This window comes from Truncatella angustata (genome assembly GCF_020726525.1).
Source record: "Truncatella angustata strain MPI-SDFR-AT-0073 chromosome Unknown BKA67scaffold_2, whole genome shotgun sequence".
NCBI classification, from domain to species: Eukaryota; Fungi; Ascomycota; class Sordariomycetes; order Amphisphaeriales; family Sporocadaceae; genus Truncatella; species Truncatella angustata.
In genome coordinates this window covers 638,398-662,775 of record NW_025763382.1, presented here as the reverse complement: position 1 = coordinate 662,775, position 24,378 = coordinate 638,398, and the positions used below count along the sequence as shown (strand labels likewise).

Sequence of the window (24,378 nt, the reverse complement as noted above, 5' to 3'; positions counted from 1 at the left end):
AGGCTGACTAAGGGGGTTGAAAATTAGAATATCTATGTCACAATCTAGATGGTTACCAACACTGCTGTAGAGAGCAAGTTCCGAGTGAAGAAGGTTCATGCTTGTTCAGTACACACTGAGACGTGCATGCAAATAGCACCTTATATTTGCTGGAAATATCCACAACGAATAAGCAATTCGCACCTGTTCGCAGCTAACAGTGCTACCACTAGGGCGAAATGAAGTTCTGAGTTTTTAATGCAGCCTCTCTCAGTGGAGGGGTGCTTGCATAGCCTAGGTTAAATACATGCAGTGTATGCGTCGTACCGCTCAAACGGAACGTCTTACCCCGGTCGACCACCGCGATAAATTATTGCTACCAGTCTTGACGTGGCTCTTTCATTACCCAGCCATCCAGCGCCATCGAGGCCGCGGTCAAGTTCATGCACTCTTGACCATGTGAGCAGCTTGCGCTTCGGAGCAAGGAGTGTTCCCTCCCGCCTTCGCCTGCTAGCATCTGCATGTCTGATACTCTGCTACACTGCTATACTCTTAAAAGTCATGCGGGTGGTGACCTTCTTCCGAATTGGGATTGGTGTTTGAAGCACACACTTGACAGCCAGCTTTTTTCTTTTCTCTTTTTTCCTTTTTTTCGAGAAAGCCCAGCAGTCGTTTTATGATAGAGTGTCCTAAATTACACAGACTGTTCCCGAAAAATATGGGCTTTTTCAAAAGTACGTGCCACTGGCATGTCACTATCGTACGTGCCCACGCAAACCGTGGAGCATAGGTGTTTCTTACAAGCACGGCATCACGGCGAGGAGCAGGGATGTAATGAAGTTCTCCTCATCGTTTAGAGTCGATTGTCTGGAAGAGAAACTCGAGCCGAAATCACTGTCGATTCGATATGGATGACATCTACGGCCAAAAGCGGGTTGACCTATATGTGGCTGTCTTCATTCATGCGAAAGACGATAGGCGTGTCTAGTGAAACTAGTTCACAAAAGTCCCAGTGCCTGTCCCGTAAATGCTATTCTGCTCCTGCGCCAAGCCCACCACGTCCATAACATGAGACAACAATGTTTGAGTATTCAAGCTCGGTGTAGATGGTCACTACCCACGTTAATATCTGCAGCCACTAAACTTCCTCATTCTCCCAGTCTTTCTCTCCAAACATACGACGACCCCCTGCTCCCGATTCCAGCTTTTCGAGAAACTCGGGAGGCACTGTCGGAATATACTTTCTAGCTCTCTCTTGGTTCTGGCCCCCAAACCCAGCGCCGAAGGATACCAGCATGTCAGTGACAGATGGTAACGAGAATGGCAGCATAAGCGATGGATCGAAATTGATACCGTCAGGCAACTCGTCCTCGTCACTATCCAGTGTGGGGTTGGGTGTGCCTTGCACACTGCCGGTGTCTGGTTCCAGTCCGTTTGTGCCTTTGACCGGTGTTGCTGGGGCGCTGATGCGTGAGGGTGACATGGTTCTTCTACGGTCTCTCTTGATTGCTGCTTCCTTCTGTATTGCTTCGAGATACTTCGAGGCGCTTTTCGGTAAACCTTTCTCCCCAACTTCAGGACGGTAATTCTTAGCAGTGTAAAGAAGTTGTTCAGGGGTTAACCGGGGTAATGATTGGAGTGTGCCAACAAGAGCTTCAAGATCGTCAGGATTCAATGATGAGAAGCACTGGAGCCATTGCAATAGCTGAATAAGCGGGGCAAGGTGTCTCCGTGCTGCGTCGACGGTTGTTTCTCCGGTTGCGGTCATCTCGCCACGTTCGTAGTGCTCTGGTGTTCGATTGTTGCTTCTTGCCCAGTCTTCCAGGACCGACACGTTCATCCTGATTTGCATGGCTTTCGTCCTTGCCAAGTATTTCCTGTTGTTCATAATTCGGTTAAAAAGTTCTGCTCCCAGCCAGTATATCAACTGAGAAATGATCTGTGCCGTGATGACAGAGTGAATGTCGTATAAATCCAGTACGTATAACGTCGACGATAAAAGAGATGTCACGTTCCGCGGTGCTGGTTTTGCCCTTTGCTTTGGCGAAGGAGGTCGCATGCGCTTTTCTAGTGGCTCTGCCTTGACTTCCTTCTTTCGCTTGAATAATTTCCATTCATGTTGGAAGGTAACGTCCTCAAAGCCTGGAATGGTCTCGTGTTCTAGCATGGCTACATCAACCACCTTGTCAAGCCGCCTTTCAGCGTCCCTAACGATAAGAATGAATATCTCGTTGATGAGCTCAGCAAGCTGTGCTTGGAATTCAGTGGTTGCTTCCACAAGTCCTGCGTCTTTCTTAAGGTAATGTAGCAAGAGAGTCGCATTCGACATCCAAAATGCTAGGATGGTCATATCCCATTGATGTTGTTCCACGACTTCGTTTATCTTGTCTTGAGCTCGGATAAGGAGCTCTGCCAGAAGCTCATGGCTTGCGTGATAATGCGCATATCTTGCGCTAAGGAATATCATGTTGGCAGGTACTGGTCTCTGCGAAGGCGATCTTTGTGGTTGCATGTTGGTGATGATTACATCCAGTAACCTATCGAGTTCGCTTTCCTGGAATACGAACATTTGATCATGCAGACAACGGCTCCAATCGAATTCTTGTGCCTCTTCTTCGAAGTCATCCGTAGTCTGCATATACTTTGTCAGCATTCAATAGTTCTGGTACGTGCCCAATGATCTGACGTCCACGAAGGTGCATATCGCATAATGTTATCCAGGACACTGGTCCAAAAGTCGCGAGATTCTGCGATCTTGCATTCTCCCGTTGACTTTCCAGCTCACCCCTTCGTTATTTTGTGGAGCGACCGACTTCTTAGGAGTCGGTCCCAGGTTTCTTTTCCCTCTACACCATGCGACTAAGATGGGCCATCAAATGGTATGAACTTACTTCGGGCTGATCATCCATGCCCACATTGCCCAAATCGACCTCAAGGTCCCTGGCGCTGTCCATCATCATGCGTCGCCGTAGTTCAGCCTCGGCCATTTCCTCTTCGAGCCGGTCTTCGAACCCAGGGTTGTAAAAGTCGTCAACGCCTGCATTCCCTATGTTGTAACCGTTGTTGCTCAGATAGAAGGACATGTCGCTATCAGGTGCAATGAAATCGGCCGCTGTACGTCCTGATGATGTCTTGGCCTCAGGCGAGGCTCCATTATCGAGTAAAATCTTGGCGATGCCTTTGTGTCGATTGGTCATGGCCCACATCAGGGCATTCCATTGATTGCGGTCTTGCTTGTCCACATCTACGCCGGCGTCAACTAGAGCTTGTACCACGTTTTCATGGCCCTGTCTGTGTCAGCGCACGTTCATACGTATCACACAGCAGGAGCAGGGGCAGGATCGGGTTCGCCTACAAAGCAGCTCGCATATACTAGTGGAGGGGTTCCGTCTTCATCCGGAGCATTTACATCCACGAGGGATTTCGCCTTGCCCCCAAGAACTGCTTTTACTTGCTCCAAGTCGCCGTTGCTGGCTGCCATAGCTAGAGACCTTTGTAATATCTTCTTCTTCTTATCTTCGGAGAGCTTATCGTCGCCCGCGATCGCATCAGCATCCACTAGACCTTCGCCACCTTGGTGTTGGGCTTGGGCCGCCAGCATCTCCATGAGTCGCGTGTCGCTGTCGGCAATACCTTTTGTGATGTCCTGGTCATATTTCGAATCGTCCAGGGTCAGCTCGTCGAAGCGAAGGGGCTTTGCGAGCATGGGGCTTGTCAAGAACTGGGATTCTCCTAATGTGTGGTTGTCAGTACCGGTACTCCGTTGCGATGGACTGCGCTGAGCTGAGTCAACCGAGTCGGCCACTGCGCCGGACATACTAACCTTGCCAGCCATCGTAGAACTCTGTTTCTCTCGCAAGCTCGGTAGGGACATATCTGCGATCGTCCAGTGACTTTGGCAGATCGGCCGGCAGGTCTCTTGGCTTCTTTGACTGCTCATGCTCGAAACCCCCACCATCAGGGTCTCCAAAGTCCATTGCGTTAGATGGGTGGGTGTTGCCCGCAGGTGTCGTTCAGCGTAGGATCATTCTTTCGCAGAATAAGGCAAGCGTTGATCGAATAGTGCTGCAAGCAACCTGTCTTAAGTGTCGTCAAATCGCAATCCTTCTTGATGAGAGAAACAACAACTATGCTGGTGTTTGCCTAGCTTGATATGGGATCTCTTCGTTGTCGATAGATTGAGGGTCCTTTCCATTATGCGCATTGATTAGGTGGGTACGTCACTGGCCCGTGCATCCTTCGGTGCCCCTTACTGTCAGTCAGTCGCAAGCAAAGGACGCCTTGCACAGTAATCAATCATAGCAACCTGCCACTTGTATTTGAATCTAATGCACTCTTAGGAGGCTATGCATAAGATGCTATTGAAAAGGAAAAGAGAATAGATCTTCTGGTGCAACTATTCACTGCGACTCGGACCCAAACGAGGGAGGATTGTGCTTGTTCTACCGTAAAAGAAAATAGAAGAAAAGAATATAAGAAAAGACAAGTTCATCGCCAGAGCAGTCTTGGCTGTCACTAACCCTATTGCTAAGGTTATAAATCAGAACGCAGGACTTACTACTCCCCATATCATTGGAAACATCGCATTTATAAGTCCAATACAGGCCGATTTCTTCTTTTCTTTTACTTCTTCTTCTTCTTCTTCTCCAACAATTTATTGATTGACCTTTGTTTGACTAGGTAACCTGCCTGGAGCCAGTTTGTGCCACCTTACACTGACCTCTTTGCAAGAACACGAAGTCGTTTGACCCCACCGTCCGGAATAATAGTGAGTTTCACGTGAGTAAAAGCCCTATTCTTCACTGAGCAGGCAAAGGTGTGCTCTTGGTCAGGACCACACTTGTTTGGCTCCACGACTTCCGTCCAACCGTCAACATCAGCGCCCGGCTCGCCTTCTCCTTTCCACTCGATGGCATCAAGTTTAGCCTTCTGGGGGAAATTTCCCCTGAAGAACGCCGTGTCGACAACAAAGCTTTGGATGAGAGCCGGCGCACCAAGACGAATGATAGCCCAATCAGTGTGGCCCTTGGTCCTGGATCGTGCCGTCTCCCATCCATCGCCCATATCCTTGCCACGACCTGGCAGCACAAGGTTATCCTTGGTACCAAAATGTTGGTCACTGCAGGATACTGCAACAGCCCCGTTTTGAGCTGCGCCCAGATCAAAGATAGCCTCCGTATCTTCTGGGAATACAGGAACAGCATGTCCGAAGAGGCGAAACCTTGCAATGCCACCATCCGGGTACATATTGAGCCTGACGTGAGTATACTGCTTTGATGTGGGTTCATCGAGCTTCCAAGCAAATCTTTGGGAAGGTCCGCATTCCCGAACGTCCAAAATAGATTCCCACTTTCCCTTGCCACCCTTCCATGATAGGACCTCGCCGTCGTCTTGATTAAAGCAGCCCTCGACGGAGATAGCAGGAGCATGGTTACCGGAGAAGAAGGCAGTATCGACCTCGACTCCCACAACGGTTCCTGAAGCTACGCCTAGACGGATCACAACCCAGTCGAATGGCTCAGTGTTGTGTCTTCTTGTTTCCCAGCCATCATACCAGGCTCCGGTATAGACCATCTTACCAGGCTGTCGGATAGGTGCAGTGGGAGTGATCAGATTCAATGCTTCCGCAAACCACTCATCTGAGAATCCAAGAATTTTGCCACCCAGCGTTCCAGAGATCAAGTCTGCGTCGTATTCTAATCAGCAAGCTGGAAACCAAGAGTGTTTAGATACCTTCTGCACTTACCAATACTGCTGGAACGAAAAGTCTTGTCGATATCTTCCGTGGCCACGGAGGTCGCCTTGACAGGCGCAAGCCTGTATTCGATAGTGTCAGCCATGGTGGAGAGATGCTGCTCAACTGAGGCAATCTGGTTCGATGTATTAATGTTTCAGGCCAGCAAGCGACTTTCACTCAAGATACCCAGCAGAAGAAAAGTGAGCTCGGCAATTACTAATTCTTAACTATTTTGAGAAGTAGCCGTTTGCTCTCACTCCGGGCTGTTCACCCCACCAAGTCCATGGCGGGGCAATTCCGGGAACGGCGCGATGCAGGAAATATCGCAGACATCGGCCGGATCCGAGATTGCCCTGACTAACTTTCATCGAGTAATTATCACCTGAGAAGATCGAGTAAAAGCTTCTGTGCCATACCACTGGGCTAAGCAAAACAAGGCTCTGATGAGTTCCAGCAAACGATAGCCAAGGAACTCCACCGCTGTATATACCAAGTCATTTCAAATCGCGACAAGGAATACGAACGGGAAACACTCCTTGCCCCAAAGCTGGAGTTAATTCGTAATCATTGATCTTCTTTGTCAACCCTCATGAACTTACCGACGTCATCAGATCAATCAATGCATAACGACGTGTATGATTCTGCAAGGCCTTGTCCAACGCTCGTGCTCTGCGGCAGCGCTTTCAAACAAGCTGCAGCGGAAAACAAGCTGGCGCGAAGCGAGCACCTTCTCCAAACCTCGAAGGTAGCGCGCCAACCACGAATTATATCTACACGAGCTTCCTTCAGGGTTTAGCGAAGGTTCCCCACAGTGTAGGCCTGCTAAGGGACGGGGCTGATGAATAACGGTCTTCCGATTCGCTAAAGCCCCAATAACTATCCCCCCCACCACAGCAATAATGATGCATTACAATGTTCCTCATGGCCATGATTGATGGCGCCTTCGAGGTTGCCTTCCCAATCCTCCGAGACTGTCCAGGTGAATCTTCGTAGTCCGCATGGCGGTAACACAGTCTGCTTGCAAACCCACCACTTGCCATAAAAGCCAGCCGGGCTCGCGAGCTGACAAGACAGTCTAAATAGCTCTAGGCTTTTTGATCAAACCACGACCGCCTTGAGTCTCATCTCTAATCATCCCCATTCACACAACTCTAGACAAAAGACGAGAAATAATAGAAGCAAAGACCTATTCGTGCACAATGGCGAGCGCAACGGGTATCCCCAATGACCCCGTGGACCGAGAAACCCAGGGAGCCGACGACATGGAACCCCTTCTCGGCCGTCCGGGCGACGCATCTCAAAAACACAATGCTCCCATCGCGAAAAACCTCATTATCGGTAGGCGAATTTACCCACTTTGATACCAGTCCCTTGTCCTTCCCAGCACAAAGAGATTCCATCATTTTCCGAAGCTACCGTTCGCTCGGTGTAATCCCCACACCGAACCTCCCATCCTCCTGTCTTTTGTCAGCTTGATCCTTCGACCAGGCATATCTGTCCTTTCACTACATCGGAGCGCACTGCAAGCAACACCACTGTGATCATGCCGAAACTCATCTACTCGTCAGGAACCGGCATCATCGCCGAAGGCGCATCCCTTCTTCTCGTTGCCTCAGTATGGGCCTCCGTTTTCCTCCACGGGCCCTTGATCCTCTTCTCGGTGCACCCTCTCGCACAGTCGCTCGGCATGCTTGTGCTCGTCCAGTCGATCCTCATCCTTCAACCCACCCACTCCGGACAGCAAAAGGTCGTCGGCCAAAAGATTCACGCGGGTCTCAATCTACTTGCCTTCACCATCCTCGCCGTGGGCGTCATTTCGATCGAATATAACAAGATCTCGAGCGGCGGGAAACATTTCAAGTCCGTACATGGCTACCTGGGTGTTATAGCGTCCTTCTGGCTGCTCGTACAATACCTGGTCGGTTTCACCATGTACGCGACGCCCAAATTGTACGGAAGCGAGGCCAAGGCAAAGGGCATCTGGAAATACCACCGTATCAGCGGCTATGTACTCTTCTTGTTCCTTCAGGCAACGGTTATCAGTGCTACGCAGACGGACTATAACTTCAATGTCCTGGGGCTCAAGTTGTGGGCTTTCATCCTTATTAGTGTCTTGGTCATCGTTGGTGTCTATCCCAGGATCAAGAAGCAGAAGCTGGGTTTCTAGGAGGTTGCAGAGCTTGGCTACCCAGTACGCATGCGATCACCATGTGTTTCATAAGCACAGTGACGGCGTGGCTGTTATTTTCATGTTGCATGCAATGGACACGATGCTTTATGAGTATGGCGACATGTGATTTAGCGGGAAGTACGGTGCTTGAGCTCTTTCGTAATAGATTATGTACTGTCATCGAAAAGTATGAGCTATGATAATACTACCAGCATTTCAATCCCTCTCTTCAGCATGGTTTAGAGCCGATCCCATTACTAATGCCAACACCTGTTATCAGACGTGTGATACGGTTGACACAAAGCATCGGGGGGGTGCCTCGCTTCTCACTGATTTAATGTTGAGAGGAATCGTGAGAAGCAAAGTATCATAAGTTAACGGGAATAACAGCCAAGCAAAGTGCCATTGGTAATGTCTTGTAAGATAAGGCTACGAAGCGTCTGGCTTGAGGCGATTGGTTCGTAATGTGAGCGGAGTTCAAGCAGTGGATCACACCCTCTTGACGCCTATCAGACTGTGGCTGAGACGCCCTGTTTCTTAGTAGCTGAATCATAGTGCTTCCATACATATGTACCCTGCGCCATCGTTGATGCTGCTGATATTACTTCACGAACTCGAAGTCCATTCTGAGGTGAGAACGCTTCAACGGGACTGCTCAATGACTTCCAAACCTACCACCGCTATCGGGGATGTCGCAACAACATCGTGAGTATCGTACCAAAACTCCCAACATTAACACACCGGGCTAACAGATAGATACAGGTGTGAAAGGTGTCGGAGGAGGAAGGCAAGCGCGCTCCAGTCTCACGAAGTCTACGTCGTGCTGCTGACTCTGCAGTAGATTAAATGTGATCGTCAGCAGCCATGTGCAGGCTGCGACAAAGCCGGCACAACCTGCTTGATTGCAGGATCCGGAGAGAAACAAAGGTCAGCCCACTTATACATTGCTCGGAAACCGTGGCTGATCATAGCTGCTGTAGACCTGTCCCAAAAAGCTACGTGCAGGCCCTGGAACGCAGCGTCGCATCGCTGGAATTCTTCATACAACAGCTGCATGATGCAGACCATACGAAACGAGATGAGATGCTCGTGGGCTATGTCCGTAAGTCCGATATGCCTATCATCTCCAGCCCGCCGGGAGATGGGAAGCCTGATGTGTCTGGTGATCTCGAACTTGCGTTGGCGCGCGCCCGGACTGGTCAGCTGAGAAAACTCAGGGCTGGTAGCACGTCGCAATACTTTGGAGGCATGGGTTTGTTCCAGATTCATTCAGGAGATGATTCAACAACATCGGTGTCGCCAAACAGCACGAACGAGCTTGAGGCACCGCCATTTGGCCAAAACGTATTCTCTCCATCAGCCGTTTCGGATCCAGGGCACTTTCCATACTCGGCACATGACGACATGTGCCAGAAACTGATGGCACAATTCTTTAGAGAACAGTACCCTTATAGCATGTGTGTATATCGTGAGTTCTTTCTCAGAGATTACGATATGGGTGTCGGCCGATACTATTCCGAGGTCCTCCTATACGCCATCTGCGCGATGGGCGCGCTCGCATCAGCGGACGCATCGATGCTCGCAATCTCGGAAGTATTTGCCAGCCAAGCGGAATTTCTGGTCTACACATCATTGGACAAGCCAGACTTGACACTACTCCAAGCAATGATATTGCTTGGATATAGATTCATCGGCCATGGAAAGGCTTCCAAGGGCTGGCTTTTCTGCGGTATGGCTTTCCGGTTAGCACATGAGATGGGGCTTCATCTCGACCCAAACAATTGGCACAGCCCAGCAGAAGCTGTCCTTGATCGGGACCGTGAGATCCTTCGTAGAGTATACTGGGCGGCTTTCAATGCTGATAAGCAGGTTAGTATGTATTTTGGTCGCCCGCCAGCACTATATCCCCACGAATCAGATGTGCGGAACAGTATACGGATACCATATCCAGATGACTGGCAAGGGCTTCTTGAGACGTATATTGCCAAGAACACCTCCATTACTGCCTTTGAGGACGGAATTGCCTTATCTGGAAGCTTTATCTACCGAGTAGAACTGTATAAGATTGTTCATATCATGATTACAGACCTTTTTGAGAACCGGCGACAGAACGCCGATAGCGCTGTGTTGGCTGCAACCGCACAACGAATCCATGTATCCTTGCACAAATGGTTGGCCACCTTGCCAAGTAAATTGTACTGGAACCAGTGGAGCAGTGGTCAAGTCCAGCCATTTGTGCTTCACTTGCAGTGAGTTCACCTACGTCCTCATTCCATCCTGGGATAAGCGTTGACCAGAGGGTAGCATGCTCTTCCATACGGCCATGATAATTCTACATCGGCCACCACGCCATCTCTTCAGCAAACCGGGCATCGCTGAAAGCGAGGATGTAGAGATCTGCTACGAGTCGCTGCAAGCAATGTTGCGACTGATGAAGATTTATTCCCGGTACTATAAATACTCGGCCCTTCCCCTTGACTTTGTGCATACCCTTTCTGTGACAGCTGGCACCATTCTCATGAAGAGGTACCTTGAGAAAGCTTCCAAGGAAGACGCCGGGATATCTAGGGCGATAGAGGTCGTAATCGATGCGATGGATAGCATCAAATACACGTGGCCGTGTATCGTCGAGATAAGACAAAGCATATCGAAAGCTATGGAATCGAAACCTGCCGACCAACAAGATTCACAGGGCCGAGATCCAATACTCGATTTCGGGTTCTTGGGAGATTTCAGCGCCGGAGTCAGCCTGGATGTTGCCACTAACAGTTCGGGCTTCCAGATTTCTGAAGCTGATTCATGGCTACTGTTGAATGATGGTTTTACTACAGGCCAATTTACTTTTGATGATCCACTTACAGGTCAGACTCTTGGTATGGATCATCAGATGTAGACTTGATGTATCGATCGGTTTGGCGACTGGCTCGCCAGGGATATCTCTTGCATAAATGACTGCCCTAGAATAATTTTATAGTTTGTCATACAACCAAGACGTCTCTGTAAGAATTGTTTCCCCCTTATACCTGCCTAACTGGCGACTGCCCTTTTCTTTTTCTTTTTCACATTATTGCTCTGCACATCTTCCAGAACTTATCCAATGCCATGTTTATATGAAGTATCATGATGCCATGGCCTTTAATTACCTATGTAGTCTCCCATGTATCTGTCAACTCAGCGACTGTCTTTTATTATTTAGTTTCATACTTGCCCAGTCGGCGTCGCGAAAATGGCAGCCGCTGGTTTTTTGTAGGCATATATTTAAGTCACTGATATAAATAGCTGTGTGCCATGCCCAGTCATTGTCTTCTCCGCCCCTTACACACAAGTTATCCCGAGCCTCACCGAAACTACTAAATCACACTGCTACGTATAGATCTGACCTTCAAATTTTTATCTCGGATAGTTTTCCCAAATACAATTCATTTGACCCACTCAATACACCTGGTTCACATTCCGATTGTTCGGCCGAATACTATATATCAAAACTAATATTCCGCACCACCAACAATCCAACAACCTAACAATCAGAAGCCCAAGTATTTTAGAGCAACCTACAGCTTCAAGAAAAACATTTACCATCTTTCATTCTTTTTTCCTTGCAGTAGTATCACGACACCTTACCTTGAGATCTTGGCTTGCTAGACATGTTACCGTACTCTTGCAAAATTACAGTAACACGATAACATCTATACAATACGATAAATTATATATCCTATTATCCCACGTCCACCGTCACAATTCATCACTTTACTTTGTTACACAGCCCAATCATAGTACAAATGGGCCAACTATCCGAGGGAGAGCTTGTCGCTCGCCGTCGCAGAAAACATTTGCGGACCAAGCATCCCACTGGATGCACCGATCAGGATCGCACAAAGGCAATTAACCATGCCATATACGAGGGCACCAGGCTCCCTCAATGGTTTATTGATGTGAGTTCCCCATTGAATGATCGTCAGCAGCTCAGATTCTACATTGAATTTCTTCATCCGAATTATGGATTGAGATTTCCCCTGGCGTATAATAACATGATCCAGGCCATTACGACCCATCCCTCCACCACAATACAAGCCTCTCACAGAGATAAAAAGCTGAGAACTGGCGACTATAGCCACAAAAAGCTTGCGCTTACAGCAGGCTATAATATAGAGGTACATGCTTCTTGCGACTCTGGAGCTAAGCGTCAAAGAAATCTTGTCTCGTCTGAGCCAATCTCCAAGCGCGTCAGCTTAAATCGACCTCAAAACCCGACGCCCCCTCATGCAACTGGCACCACGTAGAGCAAGGTGCAGGACCCAGTGAATGGGAATTTGGCGGATTTAGAGGCAGAATTAGAAGCAGAATTGGAGGCTGCATTGAAGGCAGAACTAGAACCTGAACTAGAGGCTGAGCTGAGTGCAGGCGATGACAAGAACGACTCCACCACTGGGCTGGTAAGCCCAGCACTCAGCAGAGCATGGACCGCAGATTACGAAGATGAGGATGAAGATAAGGAGAGATATGAGGAGGTAGCTGAGGACGAAGAGATCGAGTCTGAACCACCTATATCGCGGCCCTGCAACATCAGCGCCAGAACAGTTGATTTCATCCCAGAACTCGACCTCAACAGCAGTGAGCAGGATACCACGGGCGGCAAGGACAAGGATGGCTTCGGTGACTTCGAAAAGGAGCTTGAAGCTGCCTTGGAGGACGATGGCTTCGACGATGAAGATGACCAAGAGTCTGTTATATCCGTCTGCACTTCTGATGCGGACACCATCCGTGGAGAGCCAGTTGAAGAGCTGGTTCCCGCGTATCGGGGTTTGGATAAACGCAGTGGTGCAGAGCAAGTTGTGCGGGCCTGGTTGGTTATCGGTATTGCAGAGGATGAGTGACTCAGGGGGCGTAAAGCCGCAATTTTCAAACTGGCCGTTTACAAGCCGTCTTCAATTTTCTTGGGTGCCAAGTGTGTATCTCCCGAGACTACAAGACAACATCGCTCCTCATCAGGGACATGAATCTACTAAACCAACCCATGATCATGTTCCTGCTGTGTATTTGTAAGTTCTACCAGGCTGTAGTAATCCGGATACCCAAAGCAGCCACGAGCCTCGGAATGTGCAGCCACAGACAACCCTCGGTATCGCCCAGCTGTTATGTCAAAACCGAGGCTGAGCGCTGTTCGATTTACATCCAATATGCACTACAACGATTTACATTTTGATCTTGATAACTCAAACTCATGATTGGCTAGTAAAGGCAATTGATCGTGTATCTCGGTGAGCTGGCTATCGCAGCGGAGTTCCGTCCCCGTTCTTTTCAGCTAACTAGTCTAGCTTCAGGCGGCGTTCCGCTGCCGCCTCACTATAGCCGAGTCATACATGGGATGAGATCCTAAATAGCGTTGGTAATATCATATGACCACTGATAATATGGTTTGTGTATTAATAGTTGTATCCACTTCATCAGATCTTCAACTAGCAACTTCTCAAAAGCATAATTGAAGACATTATGGCCACAGCTGTCGTAGAACCCAGCATTTTCCAGACTGAAATTCAACGCCCTGAATCATCTACACAGACCAGGACACTCACCACAGGCCAAGACGTTCGTCTAGCATGCCGAACTAACACAATCGCTTTGCCGACATCTGGCCTGGCCCCAGGCTATCTGCAAGCAAACCTCATTGTCCTGCCATCCCGTTACGCCTCCGACTTCCGGCTGCTCTGCGCGCGGAACCCAGTCCCGTGTCCCCTGATCGCCGAGTCCGCCGCGCCCGGCTCCTACGACCGCCTGAGATCGCACATCCCGGGTGCCCCCGCCGTAGCCGCAGACCTGGACCTGCGCCGCGATGCCCCGGCGTATATGGTATACCGCGGCGGGAAGCTAATCAAATCCCACGCCCCGGACGTCGAGGCCGAGTGGACGCGCGACCACGTTGCCTTCCTCGTCGGGTGCAGCTTCAGCTTCGAGTCGGCGCTCGCGGCCGCGGGCCTGCCAGCCCGCCACGCCGTCATGGGCCGCAACGTCCCCGTGTACCGGACGGCGGTGCCGCTGTGTCCCGCGGGCGTGTTCGCGGGTGGCGCGTACGTGGTCTCCATGCGGCCATACCCGGCGTCCTGCGTGGATCGGGTCCGCGAGGTCACGAGGCGGTACGGCGCGACGCACGGGGAGCCGATCGCGTGGGGCTGGGATGCGGTGAGGCGGCTGGGGATCCAGAGCATCGATCAGACGCAGTGGGGCGATGCGCCGCTGATGCTCGACGGGAGGCCACTGGGCCAGGCGTTCGGGAGCGATGAGGAGGTTCCTGTTTTCTGGGGATGTGGTGTCACGCCCCAGGAGGCGGTCATGAGAGCCGGTGCCGCCATAGAGGGAACTGTCATGGCGCACGCGCCAGGGTATATGCTGGTAGTCGATAGCAAGGATGAGGATGTGGTGCAGGATGAGTGAAGTATAAAAGAAATTCGGGACCGAGTTTGTGTAGGATACGGACAGTCATTATACTAGTGTTCTCGAATTTACAGGAATACGACAAGACAAATTATAGTCACTGATCTGGCCGGTACGCATCACTTAGTCAAAGTGATGATCGCCGCGGCTGACATTCAAGACCCAATCTCTCCCTGCAAATTAACGAGTCCAATAACCAGGTTGTGCTATTAAGAATGCTGCGACTACCACCTCACTGAATCATCCTGGCTCCGTGGGCCTGGTGATGGCATTTTCCATGTCTCTAGCAAAACATGCCACATTGAACTGTTGGCTCATTTCCTACATGTGTGACGGGTGAATGAGTGAAGTAAGTGTGATGTTTTGCACTCCTGATTTGTATGGATGATCGGAATAGCTATTATCATTCTATACCAACAAACAACGGAGGAGAGTGCTGTTGGTGACTTCAGGATATCATCATGAGCGAACTGTTCTCTTGGGGGCAAAATGTCCCAACGGCCGACCAAAGTTTGGGCGTTATTCATCGGCTGTGTTGATCGATGATCATTTGAGTTAGTGAGTAGTTGACTACCATGCATCCTCAAAACGAAGAAACACAGCCAGCCCACTGGCAATACTCCTTGTTGCTGACCATTAGTGGACACTGTCTAATATGTGGTCACTAAGAAACGTGTTATCCACAAACGCATGGACTAACTTTTTACGCAGTTCCTTTTAAACTCTAGAATCCATCCTGAGAGACTACCTTCGGTATCAAGAGACCTCCTCGACCATTTTACCACTCTTGAGCCCACCAGGAATAAAAACTCTACCAGCAGGCGCAGCAAGTATCTCCTCAGGCACGGAGACACGGTTACCATCCTTGGTGCTAACCCATCTTACAAAAATTGGGTTCGGCCTGTTTGAGTCCCCATCTAGTGTTCCGTCTCCACCAAGTTGAGATTTCTTATTCGTCTTGGGTGCTTGCTTCTTGAGCAACTTATTGATAGTCTCTGCCTATGGAAGGTGTTAGTCGTACATTGAATAAGCGAGTACCCATCGTTACCTTGATCTCCTCGTTGCGCTTTTCGCTCAGATTTCGTCTTCGTCGTGCCATCTCTGCACGTCGCATTGATAGCTCCTCGGCGGTGAAGTGTTTTTTGGCTTGTACCTCTGCCAAAAATTTTAGCGGTGCATGATATCGATAGCAAGTGTTTTGTATTTACCATCTGATAGCTTCAGCAAAGTCCCATCATCATCCTCAAACCGTGCCCGTTGTCGTTTGGTCATCTTCGAAAAGTCAGGAGTTGCTGCTCTGCTGCCATCGTCATCACTGAGAAGTTCTTCGTCATCATCTTGATCAGCAGCACCTGCAATCTCGAGCTCATCTTCGTCTTCACCTTCGGCGTCTTCGTCGTCATCATCTCCCCCACCGACCTTTACGGTATCCTGGATGTCGTCGTCCTCACTTTCCAGCTCACTGAGCTCATCGTCACTGTTCTCATCATCAATGACTTGCTTTAGTGCTGGTTTGGCGGCCGGCTTTGCCTTGGACGTAGCCGTGCTTTTTGACGATGCTGGCTTAGACAGTTTGATCGGTGGCGTAACGTCGATGGTCATGTCATCCTCTTCACCTTCTGCGTCCTCGTCGCCAAGGTCATCATCCTCCTCTCCTTCGGCATCTATATCGAGGTCCATAGAGTCGTCGACCACAATTTCGCCTTCTGCGTCATCATCACCGAGGTCCATCATGTCCTCATCCTCGCCAGGGGCGTCCTCGTCTTCACCTTCAGCGTCGTCGTCCTCACTAGATTCAACGACATAGCTCTTCTTCTGATTTCGAGATCTTTTACCCTCTAGGATCTCGCCACCTTCGAAGTTCTCCCTGCTAGTCAAGGAGACTCGGCCGCTAGATTGACCTGTGCGACTCGAGGTAGCTTGGCGAAGCTTGCTAGCTGGAAGCTTGACTGTGACATGAATATGCTGGTTAGAATCCGAGGGCGAAGAAGGTGGACCGCGAGTAATGGTTGCAACGGCAGTCTTACCCTCAGATCGGCGTGCTTGTGCCCTCGACGACATGATCTTGCCCGTCCGACTACTAGTGATGTTGTCGCTATCGACCATGTCAGTTATTGCTGTGTTTGCTTTTTGTGCCGCAGCGCGGCGAGGCCGAGAAGCCATGATAGCTAGGCTGGAAGTGTTTGATAAGGTAGTTGAGAGCGGGTTGATTGGAGGCTGCAGGATGCTGGCGAGGTATTTGACCTCGGCCCCTTGAGCAGGTTATGTGGGAGACAATGTGAGTGGCACGGAAAAGGCGTGGCCGGTCGGGGACAAAGAGTTTTGAGGGTAACATGCAAGGGTAGGTGGTGAGATGTTGGATTAAGCTTGCGACGTCAGATAGCTGGTGACACGGTGTTGCGGCAAGAAACCGATGAGGCGAGTGCCCAGAATCGGGTTTGCGTCAATTGGCTCTGGCGTTTGTGCACAGCAACTTGACAGCCAAATCTCGACTCCAGGGGCTCAAGACATGCAGCCAACAGCCGGCCGATGGTATGCATAACACTTGTTTAGCATTTACACGCCATCACGGCTCGCTTTTGCCATTTCTTTTCGTCACTTGAATTGAAGTTACGCATCTGCCCACATCTATGGCCATTGGTCCGATGCAGCGAGGAGCCCCCTTTCCGATCGAACCATGGAATGCGCAGCATATTCACGAAAGACTCGCTCTTCATACTACAGCTGACACTTACCGATGCTCTGATGCGCCGAAATTCACCCAAGTGCAGGTCTTGTGGCGGATCTTGTGAGACCCTGGCAAATGGATCTCTAGGTCCTGATTGCTGGATGAGCACACGGAGAAATGAGACGGGCCACCGAGCGCGGAAGTTCTGATTGCGTCGTTTAGCTTGTCGAATCAGTTTTCGAATTTTCGTATCTGAGTATCAGCTTACAACAGATTTAGCGAAGTAAGAGTCTAGACTTTGATGTGATAGATCGAATCAAATTGAAGATCCGCAGCAGGTGCAGGTGGTTGCTGTCGCCGGCAGCCGATTGATGTTTCGGGGCGAATGGTAAGCACTGATTGGCGGCGGACTAGGAAGAACTCGGTGCTGGGAGATTGAAAGACCTGGAGATTAAAATGCTTGATTTCAAGTAGCAAGTATATCAGGGGGAAAAAAGTAGTCGCTTTGATTAGTTGCGGTAAAGCGAACAAGATTTTGATGCACAAACTGAGTGTCGTCGTGGTAATGTTCACTGCCAGTAGACGGTCACGTGGGTCAACAAGGAGTCTTTTGTTTCGGTGAGCTCGGTCAAGACTTCCCAATGCTGGCATGTTCTGTTAACGTTATGTAGTCTAGGTTAGTGATCAAATGGAGCACCGTGGGGCACCCCCAGAAATGTACGAGTAGGCCCATGCATTCTTGAAGTATTTACGGAGTACGGAATACTATTCCCGTCCTGTTAGTGCAAAACGACGGGCCCCCTACAGCGGACATGCAATGAGTACAATATATGTGCACGATCGTTGTTTTCCTACTAAATATGCAATAACCTTTAAGACAATGTATATTCATGTCAAGCCAGACTACGTAGAACCTTCTGGCATAAGTCAGTTTTGCAGCAACTGTGGAAAGTTTATACATTTCCTGGTTATGAGCATATTTCATAGCATATTGGCGGTTGCGCCTGTCTGGATACCTCTGTTTTACTGTTGAGACGACCTGGGAGTTGGGATTATGGACGACTATGAGTAATGAGATAGCCACGCTTCTAAATTGAAAACAAAAGATAGAGCTGTTCTCGTAGGCCATCATGCAAGGGACTGTTCTGCGGGCGTTAACAGCTACGATCGACGGGTGATGATAGTGGCACATGCACAATTTCGGACACTTGACATACGCCCAGCAAGAGCATCTCGCTCTAACTCCCTAGCTCGGCATATGGCGTCAACCGAGGCACATGCCTATCACCAACTTGCACTTGTACTCTATTTACAGTCGCCCGAACACTTACAACACAAGCAGCAATTGTTAATCACAATCCTCGTCATTTTGCTTCAAGATGGCGGATGAAAAGAAAGACCAGCCCTCAAGCTCAGAGCCAGAAGCATCACTTGGTATGACTCTCGAGGATGCGCGCAAGTTCCTACACCATGAGAGGGCGCAGTCATCGAGTGATGAGAAGAAAGCAGAATTCCTGAGAAGTAAAGGTATCTCAGATGAGGATATTGAGAAGCTGCTGAAAGAGCGGTCATCAAGCCGACCGGCGAATGCGGAAACAAGCGGCGGGACAAGCAGCGGGCAGACCCAAATCAAAGCCGACGCTGTAGAACCGAGGGAAGCTCTACCGGAACCTGCAACACCACCAGAGCCGTCTTCGGCACCGGGCACATCGTCGAACGAAACACCACCGATTATCACGTACCCCGAGTTCCTTACCCATTCGCCAAAACCGCCACCACTATTGACGCCGTCTCGTCTGGCAAACGGTGCTACCGTCCTGGCCTCTGCTTGGACCCTTGCATATGGCGTAGCACGCTTTATCGTTGGACCAATGGTTGAGAAACAGTCCGAAGCTCGATCAGAATACTACGCTCATGTCAATTCGAAGCTGTCTACCTTGGTCGAGAAGTTGGAAGGCGTTGTCAGCGAGGTACCCTACAAGAATGGCAAGGGCCTGAAATCCGAGGTCGATGTCGACGACGATAGTAGTTACGATGATCCAACCGAAATGTTTCACCGCGATATAGGCACTCAGACAACACCACAAGTCTCTTCTGCTTCGAGCTCCGATGCAGGAGAAAAGGTTGTCGACAAGCAAGCTGAACGTCTTGCGCAGCTGACTACCTCGATGAAAGAGCTGTCCGACATGTATATATCTCAGGCCGAGAACACGTCTGAACTCCACTCGCAACTACGAGAGTTTCGTGAGGAGGTCGACAAACTGGCATATCCCAGCGAGTCTCTGTCTTACGGTGGCTCAGGTTTTGGAATTGGTCGATCTTCAGAGCCAGACGACGAGTTCAAGAAGACCAAAGATGCCATACGCAGCGTCAAAGGCATGTTCTTATCATCGAGGATGTTTCCTGCTACGACCACAAGATAGAATCGTGGTCAAGGAAAGGAGAACAGTCACGACAGTAAGTTGTTGCATTCATGATTCATATTTTTACAGGATGTACATCTTACAAGATAAGCTAACTCGGTGTTCCCATTACAGCAAAACACAGCCAGGAGGCAGAAAGCAGTCAAGACGCAGAAAATAGCAGAATAATAGAAGCCGGCCGGAGAGCAGAGGGCAACCAGACCGAGATTCCTACTTCGCTAGGCGCATTCACCATAGCCAACAAGCGAGTTGCACAGGAATCTCACGAAGCAGGACATGTGAGCGGTTCACCACCCATGTCACTCCAACAACCTGCTATGAGCCACAGCTATGCTCTTCCGGGGCCACGTATCTCGAAGATGAGCCCGATCATAAATGCCAATGTCCCCAGCAGTCTTGTGATTTTATACGGCTCGAGTACATATGTCATGTTAGGCTCTAATTCCCTTGACGGCGGCTACCACACACTCGATGGGGATGGATGGGCATTTTATCAACCGGTTATGCACCGACCTTTTGTAAGACATGAATATCGACACGATTCGAACTAGGAAAGGTCTTAACCTTATCGTCGCGCAAGAAATCGATTTGCAATCAATTTCTCCGAGACTGATGTGTCTTTAATGACGCAAACAACTCCACCGCGGAGCACACAGATAGTCATGGTCGATCACGCACCGCCACCAGCTAGCAGCTCGAATTCCAAGAGAGAGAAACCAGACCACGAATGTAATACGAAGGAAAGAAGAACAGGAAGAAAAGTTGATACTGGAGCAACAATGCGGTTGAAGTCCTTCATGCGCTAGACAGTATTTCTTTCGATACAGAGCGAGGATTTGTGTCAGTGACTAGACAGCGCAGGATACAAGAATACAAGCACGATTAGCGGAGCTCGTTATTGTATTTGCACGTGTAAGTGATGACAGTAGGTTTAGATATGATGTCGTGAAGTTCTTTTTAGAAATCTCCCAGGCTGTTAAAAGTCTATTTCTCCTATGAATCTTTCAAGGTGATAGCTATAAGGGTTGGCGCCGTATCTAAATTACTGGTATCATACACAGCATCCATATACGAGCAGTCCGTCACCCTGCTGTCAAGTAATTAAATTTCCACATTCACACCTCATGCCATGATGATCTCATAAAGCAAAACACAAGGCTTAAAAATGACGTTGATAAATTATTGTTTTGGCTTCAAGCCGGGATATCATGTAACTAGGTTCTCGAAAGACCCATTTTCTCGTGGGAGAAAAAAGGGTGGGAAATGCTGTAAGAAACGCCATGTAATGCCTAAACGATGCGACCGCCTTTAACTTGGATCCCGTCCAGGCCCTGGCAGCCCGAATATTACGCCTAATATACCTCCATTGAAACTCGGAGGCTAATCGACAGAGCCTTGCCGGTATTATTGCCCAGGATTGCGATGATAGCTCGGAAGATCCGAGGGTTGTGCTACGCGGGCGGCGGAGCCTGTTTGGAAGGAGCCGCTCCCGAACGGATTGTCTTGCATCTCAAAGCCGCCATCTTTGTCGGCGTACTCGGCCTTCCTGCTGTCTGCGGAGGTCTCGCCGACGGACCTCATCGTGGAGTCTGGCTGCACTGTGTATGGAGGAGCGGTAGTCGGCTCCCCCGTGCTGCCTTTCGCTTCGTAACCTAGACCGGCCATGCCGACTAGCATCCGCATGACGCCGATCAAGACGACCAAGACGTACACGAGAAGAAGGGCGGTCGAAATCAAAGCCTCCTGAATGATGTTGTTGCGGATGTGGGTTGTTACCGAGGTCACCGCGCCAGTCACTTCGTCAGTGCTTACTGAACTTGGGGAGGCCAGGAAAGAGGTGAGGTCAGAGTCGCCATCGATTGACTTCGCTGCTCCGGTTGAGAAAGTATCGTTCGGAAACAATGGGAAGGTGACGTGAGCGTGATCATGAACCCACGTCAGGCCCTTCTGTACAGCTTCGACCTTTAGGCCGATCAGACAGTAAACTACCTCCTTGATAGGGTCCATCAGAACGGTGCCATCGAACGCCGTTGTCAGGGCTTTATCCATCTCGTCGGTAAAGACATTAAGGGTATCGTTGACAGCGTCGGTGGCATTCACCACGTAGCCGAGGACATCGTTGTTGATCTCGTCGCTGTGCTTGGTCATGACACCGTTCGCGTCGTTTGCCCAGTTCTCTGATACGCGTTGTAGAGATGTGACAACTTCGCCTGCAAAGTCGCCGACTTGATTCGCTAGAGCCGGGACTTCTTTCTCTACACCCGCAAGAATGATGTATTGACAGAGACAAGAGAAGAACCCGGCAATCGCAAGAGACAGTACGAAAAGCGCCGGCAGAGTCGTACCGTAAGCAACAGCCCAACGCGTCAGAGTCTCTCGCTTTTGTTGCGACGAGTTTGGGTCAGCGTGAGACCCATGGTCTTTGTTGCCAGTAAGCCAGTCCGAGAACCTGAGTCCTACTTTCGAGGGGAATGGCCTTGAGCTCATCATCATCATGTCGGTTTCGTCGAATTTTCTCTGAACAAATGTGGTCTGGTAATCCTTGAGACGCCGCCAGCTTCGGATTTCCCACCAAGCCATGGGAACGCATACTAAAATAGCGAGCAAAGCAAGCACCACGATGAAGGCAATTTTGGCTTTGGCTACTAGTTCAAACAGGTTTTCGAAAAAGTCGCTGAGCGCAGAGTTCTCGGAGCAAAACGACAGAGCTTCTTTTTGAGCTACCGGGAAAACGGATTCGTCAAATTTCCAGTCGCCGTAAGTGTCGTTGAGGACTTGCTTGAGCAGATTGAATGGGAAAGCCACCGCTTGCGCTGTAAAGTTCTGCACTTCCTTGAACGTGGGCAGGTCGTCATTCAGCTTGTCGAGGTCGGAAACGAACCCGGACGAATCAATTTTGAAATTCTTGATTTTGTCGAGGTCGGCAGAAATATCAATATCGGGTTTGCTGGGCTTGCCGCCAAATAGACCGGAGAGACCATCAATCCAGCTCCAAGCTTCATCGATTGCTTTGTTGACGCCGTCGGTTACGCTTCCAAGGTCGTCTGCCACTGCTGGGAATACGTCGTTGAGGGCATCCGTTGATTTGGTAACAACTACTGCCGTGACATTTAGACCTCCGTGTACCGCTGCAGCAATAAGACAAGTATATGTCGAGGTCATCATGTTGATGACGAAAAGGATGAGCTCCTGAACAGCTGTAAGGATCATATCCAAGACTTTCATCATCCCATGGACAACATCAGTTATGCCTGATGCCGCCAGGCGGTTGACGCCGACAGATAGGTAGTGAGGCATAGATGCCATGGCACTCCCGACATCCTCCACTTTCGTACATGCTGACAGTGCTTTGACTTTTGCATCTCCAAGGTTGTCGTTCAAACTCCCAATGAGTAGTAAAACTCGTACCAAGACTAGGAGCAGCAAAACGGTCCACCTGTTGAACCATACTTGCGAAAGACGAGCTTGAAGTCCAAGATAGGGTGTTGTTCCATTCCTCTGCCATATGTCCGAGGATGATGTGTTCGCTTTTTCGCTAAATGATCGGGAATCTACAGGCTGACTCCTGAGAGTACCGGGTAAGATATCAAGCTTTCGCTTGATGGACTCCATAGGAACAACAGTGATTTTTCGCTATAAAAAAAAAACCAAAAATTTTCAGTTCTCAGAACGAAAAACCAATGCGATATATTTCTAGGTGGTTCGTTGTGAAAGGTAATAATCTTTCGTATGGTGTAACAGAGAATGGTCTAACGTGATATACCAACAACTAGGGTGTCGTGATTGAAAACAGGATTTTGAAACGGGAATGTGATTATAAAAGATGCGTTTCGAGCACAATGAAAGAAAGGTGAATCACTGAATAAGGAATAAATCGATTGTTCCCATGACCTGCATGAATGAAAGTTGAAAGGACGAGAAATTATTGTTCATAGTTGCAAGTGGTCAAAAGTCAGGCCATTTAGAGGGGCGGAGGAGCATAAAAGAGAATCTGAGATAGACTAAATGCGACACACCTCATGGCTTACAGACATTGTGCGGATCAGTCAAGCCTCAGCTGACCGAACTGACTGGCTTCAAAGAGTCAAAATCCAAAAATCGTCTTTGTTTCCACAGTCCAAACAGAGCCAAATTGGCTTTGCCGGTTACCGCTCGAGAAAGTGCGCGCGTGTCTGGTGGATAGCCTTAAGCGCCTGTCAGCGATCGTGAGCCAGTGGATTCCATCATCTAGGGTCGGCTGGGAACCATGCGAATTCCTTGGCTCACTTGATAGTCCCGGAGGGACTTTGAAAATGTTCCGGAGCTGCAGATTACCCTGAGCAAATATAGGGAGGGTATTATACGACAGCTTAAATGAGCTTGAGTTTTAAATAGTACTCTTCGTTGACTGGGCTTTGCACAGTGACTAGATTTCAAGGTGCTCCATGTGCATCGGGTGAGTGCGTATGACATACTTTGATATACTAGTAGTCGAGGAATTGTGCGAGGGAACACCAAACGTGATATAGTGATGGTGCCCATCTTCTGCAATATCCGAAATCTTCGAAGTGGCGTACTCGACTGGGATTTGGCCCAGACATGTCTCATGAAAATCTGTGGCGACATTGCTTGCAGTTGAATAGGTTCTTGCCTGACAGAGACTGTGGTTCTGCAAGCTCACGGCTCGACGATCATTGCTGAAACTACAAGTAGGGTCGCAGAGACATGCACAGCCACATGATCTTTTCCCAGGGATGCAAGATCGTTGAAAAGTGAGGTTATCTCGAATAAAGCTTGATACAGTCTTAACATTGCCGTTCAAGGGTGAGTTAAACTTGAATAGGGTTGGCTCCGCAAGGGATCTCGTTGGGTAAGGCCCAATCAGTATGTCAATTCAGTCCTTGCCGAAGTGCGCTAGGACCTTGGGCGATGATCTCTCCTGCGAGGGCCACCGCTTTGCCACCAGAGTCGAGAGGAAACCTGATTTAATCGA

The 24,378-nt window shown here is 49.5% G+C and overlaps 8 protein-coding genes across 8 annotated transcripts; 5 read left to right on the top strand and 3 right to left on the bottom strand.

The window, feature by feature from the left end:
* Positions 1-1,117: 1,117 nt before the first annotated feature.
* BKA67DRAFT_590474 (uncharacterized protein) lies at positions 1,118-5,819 on the bottom strand (the record flags this gene model as incomplete). The annotated part of the gene is made up of 6 exons (XM_046104594.1): positions 1,118-2,611; positions 2,871-3,266; positions 3,335-3,711; positions 3,803-3,897; positions 4,694-5,663; positions 5,726-5,819. 6 exons carry the CDS (start codon positions 5,817-5,819, stop codon positions 1,118-1,120), a joined length of 3,426 nt encoding a protein of 1,141 aa, XP_045960630.1.
* An 895-nt stretch (positions 5,820-6,714) lies between these two features.
* BKA67DRAFT_154504 (eukaryotic cytochrome b561-domain-containing protein) lies at positions 6,715-7,983 on the top strand. The gene is made up of 2 exons (XM_046095130.1): positions 6,715-7,054; positions 7,285-7,983. Exons 1-2 carry the CDS (start codon positions 6,916-6,918, stop codon positions 7,881-7,883), a joined length of 738 nt encoding a protein of 245 aa, XP_045960629.1. The 5' UTR covers positions 6,715-6,915; the 3' UTR covers positions 7,884-7,983.
* A 418-nt stretch (positions 7,984-8,401) lies between these two features.
* BKA67DRAFT_551797 (fungal-specific transcription factor domain-containing protein) lies at positions 8,402-10,930 on the top strand. Its single transcript, XM_046101778.1, has 5 exons — positions 8,402-8,591; positions 8,649-8,673; positions 8,728-8,813; positions 8,867-10,135; positions 10,191-10,930. Exons 1-5 carry the CDS (start codon positions 8,455-8,457, stop codon positions 10,777-10,779), a joined length of 2,106 nt encoding a protein of 701 aa, XP_045960628.1. The 5' UTR covers positions 8,402-8,454; the 3' UTR covers positions 10,780-10,930.
* Positions 10,931-11,665: 735 nt separating this feature from the next.
* BKA67DRAFT_531666 (uncharacterized protein) lies at positions 11,666-12,760 on the top strand (the record flags this gene model as incomplete). The annotated part of the gene is made up of 3 exons (XM_046099413.1): positions 11,666-11,818; positions 11,849-12,037; positions 12,167-12,760. 3 exons carry the CDS (start codon positions 11,666-11,668, stop codon positions 12,758-12,760), a joined length of 936 nt encoding a protein of 311 aa, XP_045960627.1.
* Positions 12,761-13,376: 616 nt separating this feature from the next.
* On the top strand, positions 13,377-14,315 carry BKA67DRAFT_513959 (DUF1445 domain-containing protein; the record flags this gene model as incomplete). The annotated part of the gene is made up of 1 exon (XM_046097614.1): positions 13,377-14,315. One exon carries the CDS (start codon positions 13,377-13,379, stop codon positions 14,313-14,315), a length of 939 nt encoding a protein of 312 aa, XP_045960626.1.
* Positions 14,316-15,071: 756 nt separating this feature from the next.
* BKA67DRAFT_654733 (PAPA-1-like conserved region-domain-containing protein) lies at positions 15,072-16,478 on the bottom strand (the record flags this gene model as incomplete). Its single annotated transcript, XM_046106607.1, has 3 exons — positions 15,072-15,314; positions 15,364-15,470; positions 15,524-16,478. The coding sequence occupies 3 exons, from the start codon at positions 16,476-16,478 to the stop codon at positions 15,072-15,074; spliced, it is 1,305 nt and encodes a 434-aa protein (XP_045960625.1).
* Positions 16,479-18,243: 1,765 nt separating this feature from the next.
* Positions 18,244-19,594, top strand: BKA67DRAFT_154323 (peroxisomal membrane anchor protein conserved region-domain-containing protein). The gene is made up of 2 exons (XM_046095129.1): positions 18,244-19,440; positions 19,521-19,594. Exon 1 carries the CDS (start codon positions 18,363-18,365, stop codon positions 19,404-19,406), a length of 1,044 nt encoding a protein of 347 aa, XP_045960624.1. The 5' UTR covers positions 18,244-18,362; the 3' UTR covers positions 19,407-19,440; positions 19,521-19,594.
* A 1,216-nt stretch (positions 19,595-20,810) lies between these two features.
* BKA67DRAFT_654731 (plasma membrane fusion protein PRM1) lies at positions 20,811-23,018 on the bottom strand (the record flags this gene model as incomplete). Its single annotated transcript, XM_046106606.1, has 1 exon — positions 20,811-23,018. The coding sequence occupies one exon, from the start codon at positions 23,016-23,018 to the stop codon at positions 20,811-20,813; it is 2,208 nt and encodes a 735-aa protein (XP_045960623.1).
* Between the last annotated feature and the right edge of the window lie 1,360 nt (positions 23,019-24,378).

What these genes read in the sequence shown, in the direction of transcription:
- BKA67DRAFT_154504 (XM_046095130.1), top strand. Translation starts at nt 6,916, where the DNA reads ATGGCGAGCGCAACGGGTATCCCCAATGACCCCGTGGACCGAGAAACC. An exon ending in CGCGAAAAACCTCATTATCG is followed by an intron (nt 7,055 to 7,284) that starts GTAGGCGAATTT and finishes TCTACTCGTCAG; the next exon opens with GAACCGGCATCATCGCCGAA.
- BKA67DRAFT_551797 (XM_046101778.1), top strand. Translation starts at nt 8,455, where the DNA reads ATGTACCCTGCGCCATCGTTGATGCTGCTGATATTACTTCACGAACTC. An exon ending in GGATCCGGAGAGAAACAAAG is followed by an intron (nt 8,814 to 8,866) that starts GTCAGCCCACTT and finishes TAGCTGCTGTAG; the next exon opens with ACCTGTCCCAAAAAGCTACG. An exon ending in CCATTTGTGCTTCACTTGCA is followed by an intron (nt 10,136 to 10,190) that starts GTGAGTTCACCT and finishes ACCAGAGGGTAG; the next exon opens with CATGCTCTTCCATACGGCCA.
- BKA67DRAFT_154323 (XM_046095129.1), top strand. Translation starts at nt 18,363, where the DNA reads ATGGCGGATGAAAAGAAAGACCAGCCCTCAAGCTCAGAGCCAGAAGCA.